The sequence below is a fragment of the Lontra canadensis genome, unplaced genomic scaffold (genome assembly GCF_010015895.1).
Source record: "Lontra canadensis isolate GAN:19392208 unplaced genomic scaffold, GSC_riverotter_1.0 scaffold50, whole genome shotgun sequence".
Classification (NCBI taxonomy): domain Eukaryota; kingdom Metazoa; phylum Chordata; class Mammalia; order Carnivora; family Mustelidae; genus Lontra; species Lontra canadensis.
The window spans coordinates 8,223,834-8,247,095 of record NW_022631044.1 but is presented as its reverse complement, the minus strand read 5'-3'; the positions used below and the strand labels follow the sequence as shown (position 1 = coordinate 8,247,095).

Below are 23,262 nucleotides of genomic sequence, written 5' to 3'. Positions count from 1 at the left end.
ACATGCAGAAAAATGAAACTGGACCATTTCCTTACACCACACACAAAAATAGACTCAAAATGGATAAAGGACCTCAATGTGAGAAAGGAATCCATCAAAATCCTTGAGGAGAACACAGGCAGCAATCTCTTCGACCTCAGCCGCAGCAACTTCTTCCTAGGAACATCGCCAAAGGCAAGGAAGCAAGGGCAAAAATGAACTATTGGGACTTTATCAAGATCAAAAGCTTTTGCACAGCAAAGGAAACAGTTAACAAAACCAAAAGACAACTGACAGAATGGGAGAAGATATTTACAAACGATGTATCAGATAAAGGGCTAGTATCCAAAATCTATAAAGAACTTATCAAACTCAACACCTAAAGAATAATCCAATCAAGAAATGGGCAGAGGACATGAACAGACATTTCTGCCAAGAAGACATCCAGATGGCCAACAGACACATGAAAAATTGCTCCACATCACTCGGCATCAGGGAAATACAAATCAAACCACAATGAGATACCTACCACCCCACACCAGTCAGAATGGTTAAAATTAACAAGTCAGGGGTGCCTGGGCGGCTCAGTGGGTTAAAGCCTCTGCCTTCGGCTCAGGTCATGATGCCAGGGTCCTGGGATCGAGCCCTGTATCGGGCTCTCTGCTCAGTGGGGAGCCTGCTTCCCTTCCTCTCTCTCTGCCTACTTGTGATCTCTGTCTGTCAAATAAATAAATCTTAAAAAAATAAAATTAAATTAACAAGTCAGGAAATGACAGGTGCTGGCGAGGATGCAGAGAAAGGGGAACCTTCCTACACTGTTGGTGGTAAGCAAGGTGGTGCAACCACTCTGGAAACAGCCTGAAGGTTCCTCAAAAAGTTGAAAACAGAGCTACCCTACGAACCAGCAATTACACTACTGGGTATTTACCCTAAAGATACAAATGTAGTGATCAGAAGGGGCACGTGAACCCGAATGTTTATAGCAGCAATGTCCACAATAGCCAAACTAGATGTCCATCAACAGATGAATGGATAAAGAAGATGTGGTATATATATACAATGGAATACTATGCAGCCATCAAAAGAAATGAAATCTTGCCATTTGCGATGATGTGAATGGAACCAGAGGGTATTGTGCTTACCGAAATAAGCCAATTGGAGAAAGACAACTATCATATGATCTCCCTGATATGAGGAAGTCGAGAAGCAACATGGGGAGTTTGTGGGGTAGGAAAAGAATAAATGAAACAAGATGGGATCGGGAGAGAGACAAACCATAAGAGACTCTTATTCTCAGGAAACAAACGGAGGGTTGCTGGGGAAGGAGGGTAGGGTGAGGGCGGTTGGATTATGGACATTCGGGAGGGTATGTGCTATGGTGAGTACTGTGAAGTGTGTAAACCTGGCGATTCACAGACATGTACCCCTGGGGCTAATAATACACTATATGTTAATCTAAAAAAGTAGAGAATTCCTAAACAATCATTTTTCTCCATACAAAACTGGAAACTAATTTAACAGGTACAGCATAATATAGGTATGTCTGCATACAACTATAAATTCCTTAAGCTTCTTAAAAGCATAAAATATCTATGTTATGTATCAACTACACCCAACATTCTCAAAGTGTTGTGTGGGGACACCTGGGAGTCAGAGACTCTTTGTGGGAATCTGTGAAGTAAAAACCATTTTCATAATACTAATAAACTATTACTTCTTCACACTCATTCTTTCATGTTTAAAGAATGGAGATTTTTCAATGACTTTCAACAATGTCATTGTTCTGATGGCCATGTGTTTGTGTATTCTTGTGTTTTAAATTTTTCTTAGTTTTAATTTCTAGTATGGTACTTACTGATAGGTAAAATTTGCATGAATAAAAGTTCTTTGGCATCTGCAATTATTTTTAAGTATAAAGAGGTCCTGTGACCAAAACATTTGATAATGATTAAACAAATGCAATCTTATTTTCCAAGGACTCTTTCCTCACTGTCATCTTCAAAGATACAAGCCCACACCTAATCTCTGTGAATGGGCACTGCTTCACCTTGCACTTTTATGATTTTCACATGCTTGTTGCTCCTGCCAGGATTCCTTCAGAATCCTGAAGAATGCAAGTGGCAGAAAAGCATACCAAAGTGCCTGGGTTGATGATTACCCTAAATATACTCTCAAGCATGCACATATAAACTAAATAAACCTTCAAATTTCCAAGTTATGAAATTTCTGCTTTCTTCCTAAGATACGTGTTGTACTTAGGGAATGAAAAGAGTAGGGGATGGGGCAAAAGTGACTAGGTCTGATAAAGTGACATTTTTCTAAAGTTACCCTCCGGTGTAATAGAGGATTCACTGAAAACCATTGCTTCTTTTAATGACCCATTCAGAATAGAAAGCAAATAGGAAACAGATACTAAAACTGATTATCTATGAGGGAAATAACAGAGCACCTCAGACTCTGCCATTGCAGTCTGGAAAATAAAGAACATACCTTACCACAGATAATTTATTTACTTTTATCTCTATTTTGATCTTTTTTCTCTCAATTCTGTCTCTGGAACACTTTCAGACAAAAACCTAGTTCGATGAAGGCACATATTTGTCGATGCAGCTCATATAAAATTACTTCTGCATAGGGTTTCTTTCATTCTTAAAATAATCTCCCTCCCGTCCCCTTTCAGCCCCCTTAGGATATGATTATCCATTATTTGGGCAATCTGAACATTTTATTGAGTTTTTCTAAACCCTGATGAATTTGACTGGTTAGACAACTGCGAAAAGGCACAATGCCTTTAAACAATGCCTAATAATTTCCATAAATCATTTACCTTAGATAATAGCTTGTCAAATAAGCTATCCATTATCGCTACAAGCTTGGCTGATATTTCAGCAATGTGGTCATGGTAGTCCTGTAATGAGAAAGAACACTATATTTTAAAGTCCCTGGGACACATCTAAAAAATACTTAGCAATTATGAAACTCCAGTAGAAAATCTAAGGAAAAGTACCTTAGTGATATGATCAAAATGCCTAAGCATGCTATACTGCTTAGGCTGCAGTCGAGCTTCAAAATGAGCCCTGATCACAGGAATGTAGTGCACAATTAACTGCAAACAACGTGAAGAAAGAGCTGAAGATCCAGGAAGTGAATATATCAGGGAGAAACAAAAAACAGTATTAGTTGAGTTTAAATATCAAATTAAACAAAAAATGTCAATTAGTTTCCTACAGTTTATTTCATCAATGAAGAACACACAGCAGAAAGCAACATTATTTCACTTCGGTTAAGAAAATGATTTGGGGAGCGCCTGGCTGACTCAGTCAGTTGGGTGTCTGACTCCTGGTTTTGGCTCGGGTCATGATCTCATGGTCGTGGTTGAGCCCACATTGGGCTCCGTGCTCAGTGCAGAGTCTGCTTCAGATTCTTTCTCTCTCCCTCTCTGCCCCTTCCTGCTTCAGTGCTCTGTCTCAAATAAATAAAAAAATTTTTAAAAAATTATTTGGTACTGAATAATGTAGCAAACATGCTGCTTTTCCCAATGAACTCAAGTTGCTGCTATTACTGACATGAGGAAGCTAAGGGGAAAACTGATTCTCTTCTGACATTCAGATTCCTTTCACCTCAAAGCACCTCATACTTACTACATCTTAACATTTACTATAGTGGTGCAACTTCCAAATAACTTGTATTTGTTAGAGTCAAAATTCTTCCTAACAGTTCCCCAGAAGTTAATTTTTTCAGTTATGTTAATACATAGAAGATGAAGCACATTTGCTACTTTTAGAGCCTTTAATTAGAGTCATAAGAACATCAGGTATAATAAAAACACAATGAGGATGGTGACCTCACTGTAAAATCTCAGCATGTGAATTAAAAGCAAGAATCCATACCCAAATTTTTTGTAGTTATTGTTTTTAGTCCAACAACTTGCAGTGCACCAGCTCCAAGAACTAACTGGCAACTTCTTGAATTGAAGTACTAACAAAGGAAGGAGAAAAAAAAGCCCAACAATTTATTAAAAATTATTCTATATATGCTGGTAATGTGTCTATAGTTCTAAAAATACATTCCTCTTTCCTCTCATTCAAGGACCAAATGGATTTTCTAGTAGGAGCAATTAGGACCTATTTATGTAATGACAGAAAAAGGGATGATGTTAATATTTAGTCTAGTGGGAAAAAAGTGAAATTCTAAAAACAACTGTTCAGAAGTTAATCTTTAATCTGCATTCATAAAACTAGTTCAGTTTCAGTGAAACAATATACTATATGTTAATTATACTTTAATAAAAAAAACAATTTCAGTTTTAGTCATTCATACTGGAAGGTCCTATTTTCAAAAGAGTAACCAAAATCTTTCTGAACTAAAATATGACAACTCAATTTGGGGGCAGAATTAACTGATTAGACATTTGGAAAAAATGTCTAATTTTCTTTATACTAGAGGTTAAAAATACCTGTTAAAATGAAATGGCTGAATAAGATTATCTCCATATTTTCATTTTACATCAATGGTTCTGAAAGAATGATTTAAGAAAAATCTCTAACCTTAGTGAGATGAATTTTGTAAAGTTCAGTGAATTCCTTCCATGCACATTTGAAACCAGTCCAGGTTTTTTGACCTAAGTGGCCTCAGTCATGTTCAGCACCTAACGAACAAATCATCTCCTGTCTCCAATGTCATTAACAACTCTATGGGTATAATGAGGAATCACTAAAAGTGAGAAGGAAGTAGGCGGCCTTCTTCCAGTAACATGTTGTGATTCAACCACAATTAAATGTCTCAAAATTAATGTCTTAAAGATAACTTAACCTTGAAATGTCTTAGTTTGAAGACTGGTCATACCCCGATGAATTAATTCTTTCAACTACTTTTCCATCACAGAGTGAAATCATACACACCTTCAATAAATCTGATAGACGAGTAAGCATGTCAGTAGTAACAGATGGGATATTGTCTACACACTGGCAATATTCAAGGATAATTCTTATCAACAGCAATACAGTTCTGTAAAAAAAGAAAGATGACCCAAGAGGAAGTCAAAACAAGAAGGTTAAAATGATTCAATACGTAAAAATCAATACTGACCTTGGTAACTAGGAACGCATGTGTTTTACCTATAAATGCAGCAGAGTAGGGACTAAAGTGAGGCAAGACAGATTCCTTGGGTGCAAAATGAAGGAGGCACTCATTTTCAGGGTCATGCAACTACAGGGTCAGCACTGCATGGTACCAAGAATGAGTACTTCCTTAAGTGTGGTGGCACATCTCTCTCTGTGTGGCATTCCTATTAAGTCTCTTCAATAAGGCAGGTATGCTGGGGCGTAGAGCCTGCTTGGGATTGTCTCTCTCCCTCTTCTTCTGCCCCTCCCCCCCTAAAAAAATATATAAGGCAGGTGTCCCATTCCTTGCCAAAACACTGACAAAAAGCCTACCCAGTGCTTCTGATTATATAGTAGGTGCTCAATCATAACTTGAATTAATGATGGGAACATAGTCTTGATTTTCTTAGTGAGATGAAAAAGAAACTGTGGCTTCAAAGAACAATGGTATCTCCTAAAAAGTTTATTGCTAAGTCACAAAAGGTTCTCCTGAGAAAGTTAGCAGCTCATTAGCTGAACATGTCATAAATTGAAAAGAAACACTACTGGGAGGTTAAATAAGTTTGAGATTAAGGTGAATAGAGCCATTCATTATGGGACATCCAAGTTCAACGAGATGCTCAGAAATGAGTGATTCATGTAAAATAATGTTTTATAAATCTGAAGGATATCAGGAAGTAGTGATTCAAGAAAGTAAGTGTCTAGCCCTTATAACAGCTTAATTTTCACCATATATTACTCTCCATGCATACTTCTATTGTCTGCTTTACTGGGTAGAGGTCCACTGCTTATCTTTTCTAATCTTCTCTCAGAAGATAAAATATTCTCTTCTTAGCCAGGGAGTTGTTTTTTTTGGGAGCAGTCTTTTTGCCTAAAGAGCCAGAAAGCCAGATAGCCAGAGGGTGACTAACGTCATCAACCAAGAATAACAAGATAAAGAGTAGTTAAGGAGAGAATCATAATTATTTGTAAGATTTAAAATTGTCAATCTAAAATTTCCAATTCACATCAAGCAGGAACTAGAAGACCTATGTTTTAAACAACTGACTCAATCAATAAAGAAAAATGTGTTACTCACCCAACGACAGCATACTGTTGTCCCTCGACAATGAGAACTTCCGCTGGTTTCCTTTCTTCTGTAGCTAGAGAGTAAAACAAATAACCAAGACAGCCATAGGAACAAGATGAGACAAATTATTAAAGGAAAAACTTTCAACTAGAAAAAAAACGAAGAAGATCTTAGGGCCCAATTTAGGGCCTGGTAAGGCCTGAGACTACCTTATTCCTGAAAATAAGTACCTACTTTTGGGAAGCAATTTGGCAGAGAATAAATTTTCTGGGTTTGGAATCAGAGAAATGTGGATTTGAGTTCCAGTACTGTCAGTTATTGGATGCATGACCTCGTGTCAACTATTAACTTCTTTTGGTCTCAACATCTGTATCCATCAAACATGGATAACAGTATCTATCACCTCATTGCTGTTAATGACAGAGATCATGACTATGAACTGCCTATCCTAGGTCTGGTACATGGTAGGTGATCAGTAAGTAGTAAAGGAAAAAAATATTAGTCTGGAAAGGCAGAACTAGAATTTCAACTGTTTGTCATTATTATAATTCTCAGAATACAAGCTAATTCCTATATTCAGTGGAGTTTTTTTTTTTTTTTTAAGATTTTATTTATTTATTTGGCAGAGAGAGAGCACAATTAGGCAGAGAGGCAGGCAGAGGGAGAGGGAGAAGTAGGCTCTCTTCTGAGCAGGGAGCCCAAGGTGGAGCTCGATCCCAGGACCCTGGGTTCATGACATAAGCCAAAGACAGATGCTTAACAAACTCAGCCACCCAGGTGTCCCTATACATAATATGTTTTTAATTTTCAAGATTTTAATCCAGAAATTATTTTATTTTCAGCATGTGGCATTTATCATTATAAAACAAAATTCAGTATGTTGAAGTAAAAATAACAGTAGACTGGATTACTGTTTGTCCTGAATCAGCCAAATCAATTAGATTATCATGGGCAAGTCATCATATTTCCCTAAGCTTCAAATCCCTTTAACTTGACACTAAATATCTACTTCCTCATTTCTATCAAGGAAAGAAATTCAGTGTGATGCAATTTCTAAACATAACTCATTCTGTATATCAGATTAAATTTTTGAGGACAGGGATTGTGTCTTAATCAATTCTCCATATCACAGAGATAATCACCAGAGCATAGTAGTGTAGAGGGTCCTAAAGTCAGTCGGCCTGAATTTGGAGCCCACGTCTACCACTTCCTAGCTCTGTAACCTTGCGCAAATTGTCTAATCTGTTTGTGTCTCAGTTTCTGTATTTTTTAGGTAGGAATACTAATGGTATCTAGTTCATGAACCTGAAAATGGGATAACAATGTAAAGTGCTTAGAACAAACTGTCGTTCATCAAGTAAGTATCCAGTTAATATTAATTGCTACCCATTAACCTTCATTTCCCCATGCCTAGCCAAAAGCTAGTAACTCATTAATGGGTGGTGGATGAATGAATAATAACCAAGAATCCTTAACTTGGTAAGAACTAGTAAAATGTTGATGGACTTCTAATAGCATGTACATTCTTCTTGTTCAGAGGAAAAAAAAGACTGGGACTGAAGTAGGGTATATAAAAGAAACCTCTTATTGTCAGCATCCTCCAAAGAGAAAGTGTAAATAAACAGTTCACTTCACACACACACACACACACACACACACACACACACACACGTTAATTCAATCACTCTATATTTATCATTTTAATCCAAAAATTGTTATGTTTGTATGACCATGGATTTTAAGACTTTGAACTGTTCAAGGACAGAAAACATCTTATAGACATCTAGTAGAGCACCTCACAAAGTGGGAAGTCATCAACTGTAGCCTGAAAGAGTAAATGAGAACTAAATCTTATCATTTTAAACTTGTGATTTAAAATAATTGGTTTTATTTCAATCTTTGCTACTTGAGTATTTTTGCTTTGCTAATATATAATTAAAGGATTGGCAACCACCACCCAACACTGTCACCTACTAAAAAATAGTTACAAGGCAACAGAAATCTACTTAATTCATTCAATTCTTCTCTCTGCCCTATATGAATTACTCTATTTTACACCTGTCCTTAATCCCTCCACTCTTGTCACCATGTTAGAAGAGATAGCCTTTCACCTCAACTCTGGACTTAATTTCAGGAGCCCTGCCTCACAATTAGTCCATGTCACTCCTCTTTAATCTTCTTCCTCTTTCTGTTAAACATAAAAACATAATTCAGTTTCCCCTACCTTAAAACTCTTAATTCCTTGAGTGGATTAAAGTAATAATCTAATTACTCTCTTGGGTCTCTAGAGCTACTTCATCACCTACTCCCCCTTCACAACCAAACCTGTCAAAAAAAGAGGCTCCATTTAACAGTCCTCATCTTTCAAGTTACTTAGTATTGACTACAATATGACTCTGTCACTCTACTGGATTACTAAAATTGCAAATGATCTCCTACGTGTCAAACTAGTGGTCACTACTTGTATTTTACTTAGTCTTTCTCTTGTAGTGCAGTTGCATTTTCTGTAAATGTGAAATACACAATTTAAAAATATTTCTATGTAAAAATATTAAACTTTTATTAAATGTACAAAATTTGAAAATGCATCTGCCTCCTCCATTAAAAATATTTGATAATTGGAGAGCCTGGGTGGCTCAGTCAGTAGAACATGAGACTCTTCATCTCAGGGTCATGAGTTCAAGCCCCATGTTGGGCATGGAGTCTACCTAAAATTAAAAAAATAAACTTTCAAAAAATTATTTGACAATTTTATAATTTCAAATCTGGTATTACAGGATAAGGTGTATATAAATTTACATTATTATCACATGACAGCTCCAATTTAACTGGCATACAAAAGTATCTTCCAGCCATTGCATTTCTTTCACATGAAACCCCAGACATATTTGATACCAGTAACAATTCTGTTCTTGAAATCAATTTTTTTTACTTCCATATTCTTCTGGATTTCCTCCTACCTTTCTGGCCCTTCCTTCTGAGTCTCCTTTATAGTTTTCTTTTTCTAGAGTTCTTTACATTTTGGTTTTCTCTATCCTATCACTACTGTATTACTTGTGATTGCTAATCCACATTTTTTTTCATTAGACTTAGCCCTTTTTAAAAAAAAAGGCTTTTTATTTATTTATCCGACAGAAGGCACAAGCAGGTGGGATAGCAGATAGAAGGAGAGGGAGAAGCAGGCCCTCCACCAAGCAAGGAGCCTGATACAGAGCTTGAACCCAGGACCCCAGGATCACAACCCAAGCCAAAGGCAGTCGCTTAACCAACTGAGCCACCCAGGCACCCCTAGACTTAGCCCTTTGCAAGGTGTATTATAACTGTTATCTGTCTCAATATCTAACACACAGTAGCAGCTTACTAGTGTTCAGTGAATGAATACGTGTCTTTAAACAACATGGTATAGTAAACAAAGCCATGAAGTTATACAAAACCGGTTTCAAATCTCAGCTCATCATTTGTACAAAATTTTTTTTTTTAAAGATTTTATTTATTTATTTGACAGACAGAGATCACTGGTAGGCAGAGAGGCAGGCAGAGAAAGGAAGGGAAGCAGGCTCCCTGCTGAGCAGAGAGCCTGATGCAGGGCTCGTTCCCAGGACCCTGGGATCATGACCTGAGCTGAAGGCAGAAGCTTTAACCCACTGAGCTACCCAGGTGCCCCTTGTACAAATTTCTTAATCCCTAGAAGCCTTATGCCTCCTCACTGCTAAATAAGGTTAACAATAGCATTTTCATCATAAATTGTTGTGTGGATAAACTGGAATAATGCATATAAAAGCACCTGGCCCAGTGTATGGCATATGGTTAACATTCAATAAATGCCTGAAATTATTATTACAAATTACCACAGATAACTTTTCCAGTCAATTACTAACTAAGCTGGCATTATTAGTTCTAGGGTTTTCAAGAGGTATTGTCAATTAAAGAAATGTTAAACATTCCTATAAAATGAATAAACAATATAAAATCAGAAGAAAGTATGTGAAAGAATACACATACCCCCTGACTTTTTTTCAGGTAAAGCAATCTTTCCATCTGATATAGAATCAACAAGATCCTGAAATTCTGCAGGAACATCAGCTTGCTTCCAGCGCTCATTGTCTAAGAGGAGGCTATTCAAAAGGGAGGGGGAAAAAATGGAAGATAAACTTTAACATTTCAACACCATCTTCTTTGGTTGAAAAGAAAAAGAAGAGCTGAGTGAGTGCATAAGACTTTTCTTGTCATATCTTTTAGTAATAATAAAGACACTACATGTTTCTTAGTTAAATTCAAGTAAAGCTCATGAAATACAAGACACTGACTTTTTACACAGTAATGGCCACTAGCTGGTGTTAAAGTACTGAGATTTTTAAAATAAATGTACACCTTAATAAACTGAAATCCTTCATAATATCATAATCATTCGGTATGAGTATTTTCAGAAAACATTTTTCTTTTTATATTTCTTAGGCTAACCAACAAGAGTAGTGAAACACAATTAACCTCGCATTGAGTGGGAAAGGAAAAGTCAATCTATTGAGGATCTTTCTGATAAGCACTTTAATGAAAATAAAGATTCTAATTCCACTTTGAAAAGTCAAGAATCTGTCTTTAATAAAAAAGAAAAAAGTTTTTCAGGGGTTCTGGTGAGCTAATCAATTAATCATGATTTGTAAAGAAAAGGGAAAAAAACTGAAGAACAGACTGAACATGGTAATAATACCTGAGCTTAGTTTTTCTCTCTTCATGAAACCTGTTTACAAATTTATTAGCTTGGCTCTGAAGTGCTCCAAGTAATGACATACTTTTTCTTCCACAGATCTGTTCAGTATCTAAAATGAATGTTTCCATTAATCTAGAAAGTGTTATGAATTCCGTGGAATTTAGCTTCTCAAGAAAACCATCCTAAATTTTAAAGATAACAAAGATCGTGACAATTAGGTATAACACCAAATACAAATAAACTATAAAACCAACCTAGTTTAACATATGTTAATTATATTATTTTAATAATGTTAATTCATCATTACCTTAAAATCATTTTTAATGAAGTTTCTCAATACTTCAGTCTCAGAAATTGAAAATAAAGAGCTTAAAATGTCTAAATTTTACACTGACCCCTTTATAATACAGTAGCTCAAATAAATTCAGGTCATACTATAAAATTTTCACAATATTGGAATTCAACTATTTTTATTAATATGGCGGCTAGTTACATACACATATATACGTACATATATAAAGTTGCATATTAATTTCAAATTCATTATCAAGGCATTAAATCTCAAAATTATTCTTTCAATCTTTTTTTTTAAAGACTAATAAATCCTCTTTCTTTTATTTGGATTATTTTATATTTCAACATCTTCCTAATAGGCCACATCAGTACCATTAACCTTATTATTAAAAATATAATATGAATTAAGGGGAACATAGACACATAAGCAAGAATATGATTCTAGATCTCCAAAATAATAGATATAAAATATGTAAAGCTCTATCAATCAACTAACCTTTGCTCTTGACATGAGAAATTTGACAGCTCGGTCATGACATATATCTGAAGCACTATACAATAACTCCTGGATATTATTTGCCAGTTTTTCTAGCTCTAAATCAGTTAATTTCATGTCTTCATTGACCCTGAAAATGATAAAGAGATTAAGTCAGGGAAACTTGTGAGTATACTGTCCTTGATGGGTAACATACCAAAAAAAAACCCAAAAAACTGTAAAATTCACATCTGATAAAAAATTCTGTGATGTAGCAAACACTTTTTTGTGTGTGTGGTGAAGCATTAGTTAAACAAGCTCAGATAATACAAATATTTTACCCTAATCTTGTATGAAAATAATTTTCTGAGGTGCGCGGGTTGCTCAGTCGTTAAGTATCTGCCTTTAGCTCTGGTCATGATCCCAGGGTCCTGGGATTGAGCCCCGTATCAGGCTCCCTGCTCCACAGGAAGCCTGCTTCTTCCACTCCCACTCCTCCTACTTGTGTTCCCTCTCCCGCTGTGTCTCCCTCTGTCAAATAAATAAATAAAAAATATTTTTAAAAAATAAGGAAGGAACTTTCTCTCATGTAGTATTTATGTAGTTTATTTCAGACTCTGATTGGAAAACTGCTAAAACTGCAAATGCCAAAAAGTTTTGCAGTTTTTCAGGCTGCAAAAACTACAAGGCCAAAAAAAAAAAAAAAAAAATTCCAGTTAGGTACAAGGTGGCAGCTGTGGCACATTGTGCACAGGTGCCTAGGATGACACACCAGGAAGGAAGGAGAAGGAAGGGATGTTATTTCCTGACAAATAGGCACTCTTTTTTTTTTTCTTACTTACGAGTTATGAATGATGGTTAATATTCAGTTCAACTGAGCTAATATTTCCTAAGCATTTATTGTTTTTAAGTGCTAAGTACTGGAGGGAACACAACAGACTGCTGTCCTCAAGGAACAGTTCTGTGGGAACTGGTATCAAAATAGCACTAGACTCTTCATATAGATGTAATGTGAGTTCAGAAAGATAATCATATGGATAAACAGCAAAGAGACTCATGCTACTATACACAAAAATCAATTCCAGATGGCTTGTAGATCTAAATGTGATGAGGGTAGCAATGAAGCTTCTAGAAGATAAATAAGAGAATATCATCAAAGCCTTAGGGCATAGAAAGATTTCTTAAACAGGACAAAGAAAGGAAAAAAAGCATAAACCATAAAGGAAAAGAATGAATCATGGATTATGTTAAAATTAGGAACTTCCGTTCATCAAAGACCCCAATAAGAGTAGGAGAAGATATTTATAATCTGGAAAACCAACAACAGGCTTGCGTTGAGACTATATAAAGAATCAATAAATCAGTAAGAAATAAAATACAAACCAGTAGAGAATTGGGCAAAGAAGTTGAATAGGCTCTTCACAGAAGAGGATATCCAAACAGCCAATGAATATATGAAAAGTGATCTCTTTCTAATCACCAGGGAAAAAAAAACTCAAACTAATATACCTGTAACATACCCATCAGAATGGCTAACATGTAAAAGATTGACAATACCAAGACTGAATGAAGATGGGGAGAGACAGAAACATTGCCGATGGGATTGTAAAAGAGTGAAAATGTAGTCACAAAAGGGGCTTCTAGAGAACTGGTAATGTTCTATTTCTTAATTTGGATGATGATTACACCAGTGTATTCACGTTGTGGTAACTGAGGTGAACACATACAACTGATATATTGGTCTCTATGTGCATTATAATCCAATTAAAAAGTTAAAACAAAAAAGTAAGGAGGGTACCAGCTCTTTGTCTTCTCCATCCTGCTGCTGGGGATGCAGATTTGATGATAAAAGCAGACATAGCCTCTTTAAACAGAGATGGAAACTACAAAATGAGGATGGCAGGGCTACCTTCTTCATTGTGGACCTCCTACCTCTGAAGTGTTATGTGAGAGAAACAAAATTCTATACCGTTTAAGCTATAGAGGTTTCTATACCTTTTGTGATAGTTTAGACTACACCTTACCCAGTAAATGTGAAATATTAACCTGAACAGAGAAAAACTATTTGTATTAATATGTAGTTCAGGGTTTTCTTTTTGGTGGGGACAGGCAGTATTACAGCTGATTTTATGGTATAACTGCAACCTATATAAGCTCCTGGGACATAAGCTGACTTCTATAAAAATGAAAAAAGTACATACTGAATTCCTATGCCTAACAATAACTAAATCCAAACTATGTACCTATGCTCTTGGATCAGAAAGATTTTATTGGCTTGGCTTTGTTTTATTCTATACAGGAGATGATTGGTACAACTGGTGAACTCTGAATGGGATCTATGGATTAGATGGTAATAATGTATCAATGTTTTGGTTTTTTTTTTTTTTAAGATTCATTTATTTGAGATAGAGCACAAGCGGTGGGGAGGGGGAGAAGGAGAAGCTGACTCCCCACTAAGCAGGAAGTCCATGGGGCTTGATCCCAGGACCCTAGGATCATGACCTGAGCAAAATGCAGATGCTTAACGGACTGAACCACCCAGGCACCGCAATACAATGTTTTCTTGATTCTAATTGGTGTACTATAGTTATTTTAGGAGAGTATTCTTGTTCTTGTATTTTAGGAAATATACACTGAAGAATATGGAGATAATGGGACTTCATGTCTGCAACCTTTTGCCAAATGATTCAGAAAAAAGTATTAACATGGGAGACAAAGAAAGAGAGAAGGGAGCAAGAAAGAGAAAGGGAGGAAGGGAGAGAGAAGGTAATTTGTTAAACTGTTAAGAAATGAGGAATCAAGGTGAGGGATATACGACTTTTTTGTACAATGTGGCAAGTTTTCTGTAAATTTGAAATTATTTCAAAATAAGACATTTTAAAAAGTCATGTTTGAAAAAACGGTGCGATTCACTTGGAAATTCACAAAAAAACTGACCAAAAAACCTGTAAATCCAACTTCACTATCTACAAAATACAAAGCTATCATAGCAGAAGAAAGAAAAATAAACAAGGTAATGTTGACCTGATTTCCAGAACAAGTTCTGCCCCTAGTAGTTTAAAAAAGTTGACTAAACTCTCTGAAATAAGCATTTAATTAAATGGTTCCTTTCCAGCCTTAAAAGTCTGCAATTCTTGATGACTTCCAATGCTCACCTCCTTATATCCCATACATTTTCAAAAAGATATGTTTCATAAAATTAATTCATTTTTGTTAAATTAAATTCCAATACCAAAGTTCATATGGTAAAATAAACTGAATAAACAATCTTTCTGAAATCATTAAGAAGATGACTCAAAATCTTGCAAAGTCGGCAGCAGTCACCATACTCACATAATATCCACACCTCCTGGAGTAGCAGATGATGATGTCTGCTCTTTGCTGGATGAAGAATCAGTAGTACATTCTGGTTCAGATACCGAATCACTGCTGCAGGGCTCACTATTTGGAGATGCATTTCTTTGAGAGGTAGTGTCGATTGCTATAGGTGTTAATTCATTCTCATTGAACGCATCACTTATAAACATGCCTTCATGGATTAAATAAGCCACCTCTGTGTCCAGTGAACTGTCTTTTGTAACATTCTTCTGTTGTGAAATCTCCTCCAATTCTCTGGTCCTTCGGTTTTTGTCAAGAACTGAGAGAACAACACTGTGAATGATATTTAATGTTGCCTATAAGAAAACAGGATACATTTTTAAAGGACTTAAAATAACATGTACCTAAAGCTCCCAAAAGTGAATTCTACATATGTACTTTTGAACACCTTATAACGAGTGCCAAGTTCATGCATATCAGAATTTTTGCCAATCTTTGGGGGCACCTGGTGGCTCAGTGAGTTAAGCAACTGCCTTCAATTCTGGTCAGGACCTCAGGGTCCTGGGATGGAGCCCCATGCTGGACTCTCTACTGTGGGGAGCCTGCTTCTCCCTCTCTCTCTGCTGCTCCCCTTGTCCTCTTTCTCTCTCAAATAGATCTTACAAAAAAAATTTTTTTTCTAATAATCTTTTACCACACAGTAAAGGTGACTTGTGAAAAAGAACTACTCAAGAGAAATGGGTTGGTTCTCTAAAGCTTAGGAATAGATTTCGTATTTTAATTGATTTTATAAGTAGAAACCTCCTGAAAATACACTGCATATTTATTAAGTATCTTAAATAGCTTACACTAAACAAAACTTGCCTATCACATATCTGGTAAGGGGTTACACAGCTGGAATATATAAAGAACTCCTACAATTCAACAACAAAAAGATGTGATTAGAAAATGGGCAAAAAAATATTTCTCCAAAGAAGACATACAAATGGCCAATAAGTACATGAAAAGATGCTCAATATCACTAATCATTAGAAAAATGCAAATCAAAACTAAAATGAGATACCTCCTCATGCCCATTAGGATGGATACTATCAAAAATAGGAAAAATAGCAAGTGTTAGTATATGGAGAAACTAGAACCTTTGTGTACTGGTAAATGAAATACTAACTTCAAATAGTTTGTTCTTATAATGTGGTAAACACTAGTAAAAAACAAAACAGACTTTTCTCTTTTTTTAAGATTTTTTTTTAAAAGATTTTATTTATTTATTTGACAGACAGAAATCACAAGTAGGCAGAGAGGCAGGCAGAGAGAGAGAGAAGGGGAAGAAGGTTCCTGCTAAGCAGAGAGCCCAATGCAAAGCTCAATCCAAGGACCCTGAGACCATGACCTGAGCCAAAGGCAGAGACTTAAATCCACTGAGCCACCCAGGCACCCCATTTTTTTAAAAGATTTTATTTGAGAGAGAGAGAGAAAGAGAGTGCACGTGCATGTGTGGGGGAGGGGCAGAGGGAAAGGGAGAGAGAGAATCCCAAGCAGACTCCATACTGTGTGGAGCTTGATGTAGGGCTCAATCCCACAACCCCGAGATCATGACCTGAACCAAAACCAAGAGTCAGACACTCAACCAACTGCACCACCCAGGTGCCCCCAAAACAACCTTTTCTGACTACAAAAGTTATATATCTCTTTGAGGAAAATTTAGGAAAAACAAAAAAAAAGAATAATAAATGAAAATATACTGCCAAAAGATAACTACCAAAATGACAAACTACCTCTTTATTCTGCGAAGACGATGAGATAATAAATCTTTTTAACATAGCTGAGATGATACTAGGTAAACAGGTCTATATTGCCTTTTCACTTAATGTTATATGCATTTTCCTCAACATTAAAAATCCTCAGTTGCATGATATTCCATGGTATATGGAGTATACCAGGCATAATTTACTTTACCATTCTTCTACTGTTAGACATCTGGGCATTTCCAATTTGCAGTTATTTAAAATTCTCAATTAAAAATGAACAGCTTGTAATTAACAATATTTTTCAGTGAAATCATACCCTTACAGAATCACAAACTTTCATCACAGAAAAAAGGACCATATTTATAGGTTATATATCATCTTCAAAGATGTTTTACAGAAGTATTAGCTTAAGGGGTCTAAATGTGAAAATGAGAAATTATAACTATGATAAATCACATATTGCACATACATCAAATAAAATTTTGGATTAACTTAAATGATAAAGAACCTAAAAGTGAAATACCTATTAAAATATTACTGGCAAAAGATATGGAAGCAACCCAAGTGTCCATCCATAAATAGATGGGATAAAGAAAATGTACAGCGAGCGTGCGCGCACGCGCGCACACACAGACAGACAGACAGGGGAATATTACTTGACCAGAAAAAAGAGTGAAATCTTCCCATCTGCAACAACATGGATGAATCTAGAGGGCATGATGCTATGTGAAGTCAGTCAGAGACAAATACCATATGATTTCACTCATGCGTAGAATATAGTAAAGGAAACAAAGAAAAAAGAGACAAAAAAAACCCCAGACTCTTAAATATAAAGAACTGGTGGTTGCCAGCGGCAAGGTGGGGAGGGGAATGGGTGAAATAGGTGAGGAAGATTAAGAGTACACTTATTGTGGTGAGCTGAATAATGTATAGAATTGCTGAATCATTCTAAGGTACATCTGAAACTAATATAATACTGTATGTTAATTATACTTAAATTTTAAAAAATTACTGGCAAAAAGTTGGACAATTCTACTATTTGCAGTAGAGTATTATACATCATGCACATGCAATATTAGAACTGGGTATGAGGAAGTCATGCTGGGAATATAGGAAAAAGTGAAAATATGGCCTAGTTATTGAGCAATTCACGGATACAGGTTTGCTATCTATTGCTATCAATGCGTGGGATCAACAAATTTCGGCACAAGTCTAAATTAAGTACAGTGAATCATGTTTTTAAAAAATTCTCCCACTGAGAAAGGTCGTACACATGACTTATTATCACTCCAATGTTGATAAGGAAAAGTCATGTCACAGATAAGTACCAAAGTACCCCAGACCATTTAACAGGATACTCAGGAGATGCCAGGGATATTAACTATTAAGTAGCACGTGTAACACAATACTGACATCTGATAAGTTAAAAAATGTAAAACTTCACAAATAGCCTTTTACAATCAGTAATTCTTAATGACTGTCTTATTAAAACACAGCTATGACATGCTGGTAATTCTAACCAAAATGTATTAGTCAACGACCTCTTTTCTTCTGAAAAATGCTGTGTGGAAGTGTTCTTTTCCTTATACTGAGTGGCTTAAAACTGAGTGATTTGACTGAAGAGACAGAATAATTAAATGTAACGTATAACCCTTGATTGGCTCCCAGATTAAAAAGTGAAATAAAAACCTACAATGAAGGACATTAGTAGAGCAATTTAAATATGAAGTATATGTTAAAAAATACCATTATATCAACATCAAATATTTCTAGAAAAAATAAGTATTTTGGAACAGATTTTTGAGTGTTTCACAATATTGTACTTATAGATAATCTAGGGAGATTAAAGAACCACAAAATCACAAGAGGAAATATTACTGTATAATATTTAATACCAAGTAAGTATATTTTTAAATATAAAATAAATCTAAAATTAGAGTATCAAAGTACTCTGAAGCACTTCTAATCTTATTTGAAACCAAGCCTCTTCAGAAAAAGTACAAAACAAAGAACTTGTGTTTTTTTCTAATTTGATTCTGTATGTATATTATATATCTAGAAAGTAGACTTACTTTTAGGGGTATTCTGGACCAAGTGATAATTACATAGGCTTACCTTAACTCTTTGTAGGAAAATTGTAAACTTAGAGAAAATCTCCTTTAGCAAATCAAACCACTGAGGAAAATTCAACATTCTCATCTGATCTGCAAGCCTAGGAAAAAAAAAAAAAATCAAAAGTAATGGCTGTATTTGGGTAGCTAGGAGTTTATTCTCAGAAGATAGTTCTATATGTGAGATATAGGAATTTCTCTAAGTTGAGAAAATTTCATAGAGAAGAAAATTAATAATAACTGCCTCTCCATGTCCATAGGGTTTTTAACAGAATCCCAATAACTTAAGTTTTCTGACTACTAGAGACTCTTGCACTGTTACAGTTGTTTTAACTAATTCTGAAACAGAGTTTTCACTAAGTAAGCGTGTGGAAATTAAAACTCCTCAATCCTTATTCTAGGAGTTTGGCCCAGAGAAGTTTCATAGTTATCAATATTGCTACTCATATCTTGGGCCAGTTAATAAAGTTTAGGTATCTATATGAAATAAAATCCATAGTTTCAAAATATCATTACTCTTCTCACAACGAAAGAATAGGAATTTCAAAGGTTAAAACAAAAAATTATAGATAAGCATGAGACAATTCAAAATCATGTATTCAAATTTCTCAAAGCTGATTAGAAGCTGGGTTTTAATTATATAGCTAAATAATTTAAACTTAACACTGCTATTCCTCTGAGACAGATTATCTTCAATTTCCCTCCTCCATAACCACACTGTATCCTCTCCATCCTCTCTTTGCCCTGGGAGGCCGACCTGCAGGGCTTGGCCAATGAGAACCCCTGACAAAAGACTGGAAGGAGCAAAGGTACTGACAGCTCCATCTCCCTCCTTAAGAGGTTGTCTCAGGATGATTGCCTCCTACACTGAAGATCACCTCAAGTACCACAGATCTTTTTTTTTTTTCTTTTTTTCCCCAACTACTAAGTGTTCTCCTTCTAAATCCTACTAACTGTTCTCATCCCTTATCCCTTAAAGGTTCTGCACTGTCATTTGTGATTTTCCCTCACTCTGCACATACCTTAGTAAATAATTCCTTAACTAAATCCTCCTCAGATTATTCTAATGTGTCATCTTTACCCTGATAAACCCTCAACCTAATATTTATACTTACTTCATAACAACATCTGTGTCAATTTCTTCTATTTGTGAAACTTTATTAATCACACACTGCAAAATTTAAGAAAAAAAATTTGATTAGTCTCTTTAGAATTCTAAGTACTACATGGCTCATTTGTATATTGAACATGATCTCAATGAAAAAAAATGACCTCAGTGACTGTTAGCATTACTTCACCAGACTTCTCTTGCGTCTCATATATACCTCAAGGTGTATTAAAAAACATATATCCATAATCTATTAAATAATATTTCAGGGTATGCTTGAATGGTATTAATTAAAATCACCTACTACTTAAAACTATTCAAAACCATACACCAAACAAACAAAACACCCAGAATTGTAATTCTTAGGAACAAGGTATAAGCCCCATATTAAAATTCCGAAAGAAATTCATTTGGGGGTTATGTTTTCTGCAGTATACACAACAGTTTAACTTTTAAAAAATGCTTAGACTTCAGGAGAATCCTAGGAATTACAACACAGCAATCCTGTAACAATTTGTTTCAAAGTACTACATCCAGAAAACTACACAAATTATGCTCATAGCTCAGCAATTTTTTATAAAGAAGTACACTTGTGTAGTGAGAACTCAGATCATGAAATTGAACACAGCCAGTAAGCCCCTCTCATGCTCCCTCCTACTCACTACTTCCTCCCAAAAGACACTACTACTTTGATTTCTAAGACCTCAGATTAGTTCTATGTTCAAATTTTACAAAAGTGTAATCATATAGTGTATACCCCTTTGTGTCTGGTTTCTTTGGCTCCACATCATGTTTGTGATATGCACCCATGTTGCTTCATGTGATTACTTCATTCTCATTACTGTATAGTATTCAGTCATATAAATACACCACAACTCTATTAACTTTTCTACTGATGACAGAATTTGGGTTTAAAAAAAAAAAAAGAATTTGGGTTTTTCTAGTTTTTTATTACCAATAGTGCTGCCATGAAATTCTATGCTGTCTTTGGTAAACTTATGAATTTCTGTTGGGTAAATACCTAGGAACAGAACTGCTGAATCCTAATATGTGCATATATTTAGTGCTTCTAGCTATTGTCAACAATTTTTGAAAATTGTAACAATTTTAAAATAAAGTGTTTTAATCAGTGTTTGAAAGACGTAAAAGATGGGGTGATTATAATCTTTTTTTTGGCTTGTTTTATTTAAATATTAAAAACTCAGAAATGTACATTCAGCCTAATGATGATGATCGTTAAGCCTAATAAATATATTTAAAATTGTTCTTTTTCATAATTAGAAAAACTGAAGTTTTGTTAATGATATGTGAGTAAAAAGGCAAAACAAAGATGAGGAAAGACTTAAACAAGATTTTAGTTTACAATTATCATTTCTGAGATAAGGATCAGAGGAAATAAGCATTTAACTATTGATGGTGAGGGTGTATTTGGTAAATTCTTTTTAGAAAGCAATTCAGTTCTGTCAAATAATTTAAAAGTACTTTTCACTCTGACCAATAATTCCCCTTCTAGGAATTAGCTATAAGAAAATCGTCTTAACTATGGAAAACCACACAAAACTTTAAACCAAAGATGTGTGTCACAGTGTTCTACAATACCAAACTGAAAACAGCTTGAATATTCATGAGAGGAAGGCATAATATGTTGATGGAATTTTATATAACCATCAAAAATTATCTTTCTGAAGGGCTTATATGAGAAAATTCTTCTTATGATTCTAACTGAAATATATGTACAATTCAAAATCATATATACAGTATGATAGCAACAAAGAAAAACATCAGTAACAATTTACACTTAGAAACAGTCTTTTTTTTTAACTTAGAAATATCCTTACAGTGATAATCTTTCAGCTGGTAAGACTATTTTTTCTTCTATTTTTCCATATATTGAGTTTTTAAATAAATAAGAAAATGTTACTATTATAACTGCATATATTATCACTAGGATCATGTAAAAATAAACAATAAAAGTCTAGACCAAAATACATCAAATAAAAATGTATAATTTGTATAATTACCTGTTTAATGATATTCTTTGCTGTAATAATCATTTCTTCACTATAGATTTCTAAAAAATTAAGTTTTCTTTGTTTTAAAAGTCCAAATACAAGAGATACAAGTCTTTCCTATTAAAATAAAAACATGGAATTTCACAATTTAAATATAAAATAATCTCACTCAGAAGCAGAAATATGCAACATCAAACGTTTTATTTTATTATTTGATCCTTAGACCTCTACCCTGTATATGGTATTTTCTAGAAGCCTAAAAAAACCTTTTCACAGCAATCTTATCATCAGATTACTGGAGTCACTATTTTAAAACAGGTCAATTCTAATGCACTACAGTGATCAAATGCAGCTGGTTTGGGGGTAAAACAATATAGGTACATTTTGGCCTAGTTTCGAACAAGTAGCTAGAAAGTATCCTTCTCAAAACCTGATGACCTATAAACACTCCATGAGTCCTGTGATTTTTAGTTAGTTGGTCAAGAAGACTAAAATGATGACGGGACTATTTGTAGGGGATTAACTATGAACACACACAAAAATCTCTTTAATAGGCTGCTATCAGGGCTTCTGGATTCTTTACTAGTTCTTGGCAATAATCAGCATTGAAAAGGCAGCAGAAAAGGGAAGCCTGGATATGTAAGACCTCATTTTAAATATAATTTCTTTTTTTTTTTAATTTTTAAGATTTTATTTATTTATTTGACAGACAGAGATCACAAGTAGGCAGAGAGGCAGGCAGAGAGTGAGGAGGAAGCAGGCTCCCCAAGGGGCAGAGAGCCCAATGTGGAGCTTGATCCCAGGACCCTGAGATCATGACCTGAACCGAAGGCAGAGGCTTTAACCCACTAAGCCAGCCAGGCGCCCCTAAATCCAATATCTAATTAAGGTATAAAATTACCTTATTCTCTAACTTCACAGGATAATGAACAATTATGGTGTTTGCTAAAGTCACATAAAGTGAAGGACTTCACTGAAGTCTCAGCTTGAAATTTAAGATAATTTTGCTGACTATAATCAGAGAAGAATGTGTTCTAAACTAAGATTATTAGGAGTTAACAGTAAACAATGTCATCAATTTTATCCAGAGTTCAAAGCACATACCTCTTCTAAAATTTGACAATCATCTTCCAGTGGTCTGTTTAAGTCACTGTGAGAATAAGTAGAAAATTCTGCAATCATCATTTTATCTATCAGTTTTTCTAACTCACAAAGTTGTGATCCCAAATGCCTACAAAGGAAGAGGAAAATGTGACATATATTCATTAAAAACCCAATTCACTCCACCCATCAAGGAAACTAGTTGGAAAAACTCTTCTATTTGACAGTATTTGTGCA

At 35.0% G+C, this 23,262-nt stretch overlaps 1 protein-coding gene across 8 annotated transcripts in view; it reads right to left on the bottom strand.

The window, feature by feature from the left end:
- The window catches only part of VPS54 (VPS54 subunit of GARP complex), a 102,244-nt gene that overhangs the window by 19,920 nt on the left and 59,062 nt on the right, over positions 1–23,262 (bottom strand). For 6 of the 8 annotated variants that reach the window (XM_032873788.1, XM_032873793.1, XM_032873791.1 and 3 more), the window contains 13 exons: positions 23,029–23,155; positions 21,934–22,041; positions 19,920–19,975; positions 18,809–18,905; positions 14,961–15,301; positions 11,649–11,778; positions 10,859–11,040; positions 10,153–10,265; positions 6,160–6,223; positions 4,881–4,986; positions 3,870–3,957; positions 2,987–3,108; positions 2,807–2,887 (listed from right to left, as the gene is read on the bottom strand). In XM_032873788.1, coding sequence (XP_032729679.1) covers positions 2,807–2,887; positions 2,987–3,108; positions 3,870–3,957; positions 4,881–4,986; positions 6,160–6,223; positions 10,153–10,265; positions 10,859–11,040; positions 11,649–11,778; positions 14,961–15,301; positions 18,809–18,905; positions 19,920–19,975; positions 21,934–22,041; positions 23,029–23,155 — 1,615 coding nt within the window. Of the gene's footprint in view, positions 1–2,516; positions 2,556–2,806; positions 2,888–2,986; positions 3,109–3,869; positions 3,958–4,526; positions 4,628–4,880; positions 4,987–6,159; positions 6,224–10,152; positions 10,266–10,858; positions 11,041–11,648; positions 11,779–14,960; positions 15,302–18,808; positions 18,906–19,919; positions 19,976–21,933; positions 22,042–23,028; positions 23,156–23,262 lie in introns of those variants that run through there. The other 2 variants (XM_032873795.1, XR_004384580.1) reach the window with 2 other exon arrangements.